The sequence below is a fragment of the Morus notabilis genome, unplaced genomic scaffold, assembly GCF_000414095.1.
Source record: "Morus notabilis unplaced genomic scaffold, ASM41409v2 Scaffold131, whole genome shotgun sequence".
Lineage (NCBI taxonomy): Eukaryota > Viridiplantae > Streptophyta > Magnoliopsida > Rosales > Moraceae > Morus > Morus notabilis.
This window is the reverse complement of record NW_010360208.1, coordinates 132,168-137,761: the sequence shown is the minus strand read 5'-3', so window position 1 is coordinate 137,761 and position 5,594 is coordinate 132,168. Positions and strand designations below refer to the sequence as shown.

Below are 5,594 nucleotides of genomic sequence, written 5' to 3'. Positions count from 1 at the left end.
GGAATTTAAGAAAATAATTCGAATATATATTTTTAAATTTAAAAATAAATTTTCTCAATTTAAATTTTTTTTTCCAAATTTTTCCTTTTAAAAATTTGTTTCTAATGTTAAACTTCTCACTTTTCTTTTTTAAACCCCGTAGAAATCATAACACTAACCCCTTTTTATCCCTTATCCATTACAAAATTACTAGCTCTTTTCTAAATTGGCAATATGTTTGTCCCTTAATAAAGTGAGAAGTTTTTTTTATTACAAAAAAGAAAAGGTAAACACGCACGTTGAGTAACCACATCAACGTTAATTATTTTATTTAGGACCCGCTTAATTCGTTGATTCGAATTTTTAATTCGAGTTAAGATGTAATTTTATGTGAATTTTTTTACTGTGATAAAAAAATTATATGTAACTAGTTATGAGAGTTTTTTACTGTAACAAAACTCGATGTCCGAACTCGAATTCTTAGCCAACTTTTGATCTGAAAAAGAAAAATAAAAATAAAAACAAAAAAAAACGAAACAAAACAAAAATTTACCTCTAGTTATGATAGATTATAGAAGTTTCATGTGTACACCAGAAGAGGACCGCATATTGTGCCCCAACGTAACATCTCATAGTTGGCGAACTCAATAATCTCTCTTCATCCGCCATAATGTTAGAAAATGTCCTTAATGTCCTCAAGTCGGATCCGGGCTCACCCCTAACCCACATCACACTCCAAACCGGGGCCCAACACTAGAAGGGACCAATTCATGACCCGGCCCATTTGACCCAACTCGTCCCCGCATGACCCGCTGTTTAGTGAAGACTTGGCCCGGCTTCCCTACCCGAACTTCTACTATGCGTTGGAGGACCTCGTGGCCTCGCACGCGCCGAAGGTCACGTACTCCATCCACCGCCCCTCAAGTCAGCGTGTCCTTGAGGAGTGTGTACAACGTGCTGCCGAACATTGCGGCCTACGCTGCAATTTGCCGGGACGAGGGGCTGAGGTTTCGTTCCCCAGCACGCACCACACATGGGAGCATTTCTGTGACGCGTCGGACGCGCGCGTGCTGGCCGAGCAACATATATGGGCCGCGGTCACAGCCCAACCCAAGAACGAGGCCTTTAACTGCTCAAACGGCGACGTTTTTATGTCGAATGTGTTGTCCCAAGTTTTTGACGTTGAATTTGTGCCGTTTGATGAGAAGGACGAGTTTGATTTGGTGGAAATGATGAAGGACAAAGGGAAAGTTTGGAATTAAATTGTGGAAAATCATGGGCTTTACAAGACCAAGTTAGAGGAAATTACAAGCTTTACTGCTCTTAAAAATGTGTTACATTTTGAGTTTCAACATGTTTGTAGTATGAACAAGAGTAGAGAATATGGGTTCTTTGGGTATGCAAATACCCTTAAGAGTATTGGATTTTGGGTTGAGAGATTAAGGGAGATGAAAATTATCAAAAAATGTAATGATCAAATGTTGCTCAAATTTTTTTGCTAAGATTTTCTTTAACTTTTCTTGTGGTTAGGGCTGTTCATAAATCGGAACAACCCGCAAACCCAACCCATCCCGCCCCAACCCAAGCCGAAAAAAGCAACCCACAGCATTATTTTTAAATTTTTGGCCCATTATACTTCTAGCCCGAAGTGTTTGGGGCGGATTGCAGGTTGGGCATGGGCCCAACCCGCAATCCCCAACCCAACCCGCACAACATACCCCCAAGCTTTCTGCCCAAGCCGAACTGCCCAAGTTCTACCTTAGGCTCGCTAACATTAGGGTTCACATTCTCATTCTCGGTCTCCCCTCCCGAGAACCCCCTCTTCTTGCCTCTTCCTTTTCAGTTTTCCCTCTTCTTCCCCTCCCGTGAACCCCCTCATAACTCTCTCCTCATTGCTCAGTCCTCTCGGCCGCCGTATTGCCCACTTTCTCCGGTGCTCTCTCGCCGGACTGATAAGAATGGTTGCTATTTCTATTTAATGATGAAGTTTGAATATTATATTGAACTGTAAGTCTTTGATTTTTTGAATGTTGAAACCGACCACCCAACCCACCCCGCACCGCCCCAACCCAACCCGAACATCGTTGGGTTGTGAAATTTTTCTAACATCGTTAGGGCCAAATATGTGCAATCCGCACCCTTTAGGGCAGGAAAAAAAAAGTCCTACCCCGCACCAACCCAACCCATGAACAACCCTATATAAGAATGTAGTGACTTACTTGATGGATATGTAAATAAAACAAAATAAAAAAATGATATAAGTCCCTCCTAATTTTTTTGGATTTTTGTTTATTATGATGTTGAGCATTCTCTTTGTGCAAATTTCTATACACGATTTCATTTTCTATTTTCTCGACCAAGTCTTTTAACAAGTACTAAAATACACAAAAGGTGATCACCATTACGCAAAGCATTCATCACAATTTTCAAAATGGCACCTCAGAACATCTCTCTTGTGCAAAGGAGATCCCTTTATTCTAATCGAGCTAATTGAAAAACTAAAAAGAGAAACAAAACAAAAAAAATTAACAAAGCTATCTGTACCATGAACATAAATTCCTTGTTTTTATTATTATCACACACCAAGGAACTTTTTTTTCCCCTTCCTTTCCAAGATTAACGAAAGAACTCTCCTTGAGCACTCAACAATTTACTCTTCCTGCAACATCAAAATTGAAAGTTGAATAATTAGTACAATATATAGTACTTGAATAAAGATGATAAACACAAAGATTATAGTTGTGGACTGAGAACTTACAAGGGTATCTTTGCCGGAGACACAAGCAGGTCTCCTTGGAGGTAGTTGTTGATGGGGCGTTCTCTGCATATTATAACAGTATTTTCACTATATGGGCATAATGGACGAGTTTTTAGTGGTTACGTTTCTATCGGCAGTTATCATTAAATATAAAAATTTAATGACGTGACAAGATAAGAATTTAGTTTCATTAATTGTCATAAATTTTTTTTACTCAACTATATAATTTATTATTACCATCGGATTAATATTTTATGGTCAAAACAATAATTATTTAGGTAAATATTTCAGTAATATATATATGCGCGCGCGTATATTTACGTGTTTAAAGGAAAAGTGCTTATTGTCATTTAAATTTTTTTTATATGGACATATTCATCTGAAAGGAGATGAAAAATTAAACCAAACTACCAACGTATACATTTCCATCTATATATACACACACATAAATATGTTATGGAATATATATATATATACATACATACATACATATTATCAAATATACCTGAAGTTTTGGCCGCAAGGTTTCTACAGCAGCTGTCGATTTTTTATTTTCCCCTGCACCTTGCTGCAGTATTGCAACAAGTTCAAAAATTCCAGAAATGAAATGTTGATTTTTGCTAGTAATTTTTAACTAACAACAAAAAAGAGGTTCATGTGATACATATCAAATGCTATATAGAAGGAAAAGCTATAATTAATATCCTTTAATATTAAACCTTCCTTTCACTCTTCTTGCTAAAATAAGCCAAAAAAAAAAGGGGGGGGGGGGGGGGGGGGGAAGAAAAGGAAAAGAAAGGAAACATTCTTGTTTCTTTTAACTGGTTGATCATATTAGTTCAAAGTTGATGTAGGGCAAAGCTTTCAAGGTCCCAACTAATTTTTCTTTTTTTCTTTTTTTTGTCCTTTTTTTTTTCTTAGTAAGGATTTTGCCATCGATGCCTCAAAAAATGAAATTAAATGCATTATGTTCTCTACACTATTTAATGTTGTTATCTTCTTTATTAGGAGTTAATACCTTGCATAATGCCCAGTCTGCAGAATCAAAGAAGGCACGTTCATGATCCTACACCCATAAATAAATAAATAAATGAGTTGAATCTTCTAAGCGTTTTTTTTTTTAATAAAATGTAATGAAAAAAAAAAAATATTGAAATTGAGGATTTGAATATCTACATTTTACCTTTGAGATCAAAGGCTTCTTCTTTGGCGCAAGTCCTCCATATTTTGATGCTCCCTGTGATTTAATACCAAAAGTTCAATTTCGGATATGTCAATAATTATGAGGAAATTCTAGCAAAAAATAATTACATGGAGAACTTTATAGTGGAAAGCCATAATTAGACCTATGAATTTAATTTAAGGCATTAAGTGCTTTAGCATATTCAAGGCTCTAAATAATTAGAGCTATTCTATAATATCAAGCAAATGCACAAAAAAGCTCAACTCTTTATCCTCTCCGGGGAAAAAAAATAATAGACCCCCAATAATTGGCCATTTCAAAAATAACATTGATCACCATTTGCCAATCCAATTAGATTTGGTGAAATAAATCACCTTCCTATATTTAAAGCAATTTTTTTATTTTAAATTTAATCATGGCCTTTGTGGGGCTAGATAGCTTTAATGTCAAAAAATTCTTAGTATCATGTAATTTTAAGCCGTCAAATATTTATGAGTAATCTTAATAAATACCTTTAAAAGTATATGAGTCATAATTTTTACTCTTTATTTTTTATTTATAATTTTTTTAGTCAAGTAATTACACTAATAAAAAAATATTTATAAAAAATAAGAAGTAAATGTCTAGACTCGTATACTCTTAAAAATAAATTCTTTATTTTTTTTAATATTTTTATTATTTTTCATCACAACAGTTCATTTACTTCTTTTACTTTGATGTGACTGTTATAATTTAATTTTTATCACGACGGTTCATTTACTTATTTTACTTTGACGTGACCGTTATAATTTAACGGTTTAGAATTATACAAAAATCATAGAGTATTTTACTCTACCTTAGAATCCTCTTTAGACATTGCTAGTTAAATTGTTGACGCAATGCACAAAAATAATAATTAAAAAAAAATTAAAAAAAAAACAAAAAACAAAGAAAAGGAACCAATGGGGTTGTGATCGTCTATGATAATACGCTGCCGACAGTTCAATATATTGCAAGCCCTTATGTATCCTTATCACAAACGTATACTTTGTCATGTCAGATCACTAGCCGTTGGACCTGGGACCCGCCTAAATTACTAGCTAACGAATTAATATCTTTAGCTTTAGCCTTACAACAATGTTATGATTATGAAAAGATACTACTGTCACTTTATTTCTCATTTTATATTTTTATTGTTTAATGTGTGTATTTTATTAAAACGATATATTATTATTTTAAATAAAAAATAAGATAATTAAATTTACGTGTTAAATATTAAAAATAATAAAAAAAGTGACAAAAAAATAACGTTAATATTTTTCTATTATTATTATTATGCTATCTGTGAGCACCACATGTGCAACACACGCGTTTTTGTTACCCCATGTCCTATGATGCAAAACCAATAAAAAGTCATTTTACCATTTTTTTTTCAAAATGACACAGAATTCCAAACATGCATTGTTTAACGGATTGTTGTGTGCAATCACATAGGAGGCGCGGACTCAAATTTTAAATTCGAGTTAAGAGATAAAATTTTTTTAAAAGTTTTTTATTATAGTAAAAAAAGTTAGATGTGATATTTTTTAAGAGTTTTTTACTGTAGAAACTTAAAATTGAAAACTCGAATCGGTAAAATGAACGAGGCCATAGTTTTTTTTTTTTTTTTTTTTTTTTTTTCCTTTTTTGAAAGGT

The 5,594-nt window shown here is 33.7% G+C and overlaps 1 protein-coding gene and 1 pseudogene across 1 annotated transcript in view; one reads left to right on the top strand and one right to left on the bottom strand.

The window, feature by feature from the left end:
- Window positions 1-649: 649 nt before the first annotated feature.
- Window positions 650-1,848, top strand: LOC112091204 (annotated as a pseudogene).
- Window positions 1,849-2,380: 532 nt separating this feature from the next.
- The window catches only part of LOC21391132, a 3,793-nt gene continuing 579 nt past the window's right edge, over window positions 2,381-5,594 (bottom strand). Inside the window, exons 3-7 of the mRNA XM_024164226.1 lie at window positions 3,921-3,974; window positions 3,756-3,803; window positions 3,243-3,305; window positions 2,738-2,800; window positions 2,381-2,638 (exon numbers count right to left, since the gene is read on the bottom strand). Of these exons, the coding sequence (XP_024019994.1) occupies window positions 2,630-2,638; window positions 2,738-2,800; window positions 3,243-3,305; window positions 3,756-3,803; window positions 3,921-3,974 (237 nt within the window). The 3' untranslated portion in view covers window positions 2,381-2,629. The remainder of the gene's footprint in view (window positions 2,639-2,737; window positions 2,801-3,242; window positions 3,306-3,755; window positions 3,804-3,920; window positions 3,975-5,594) is intronic.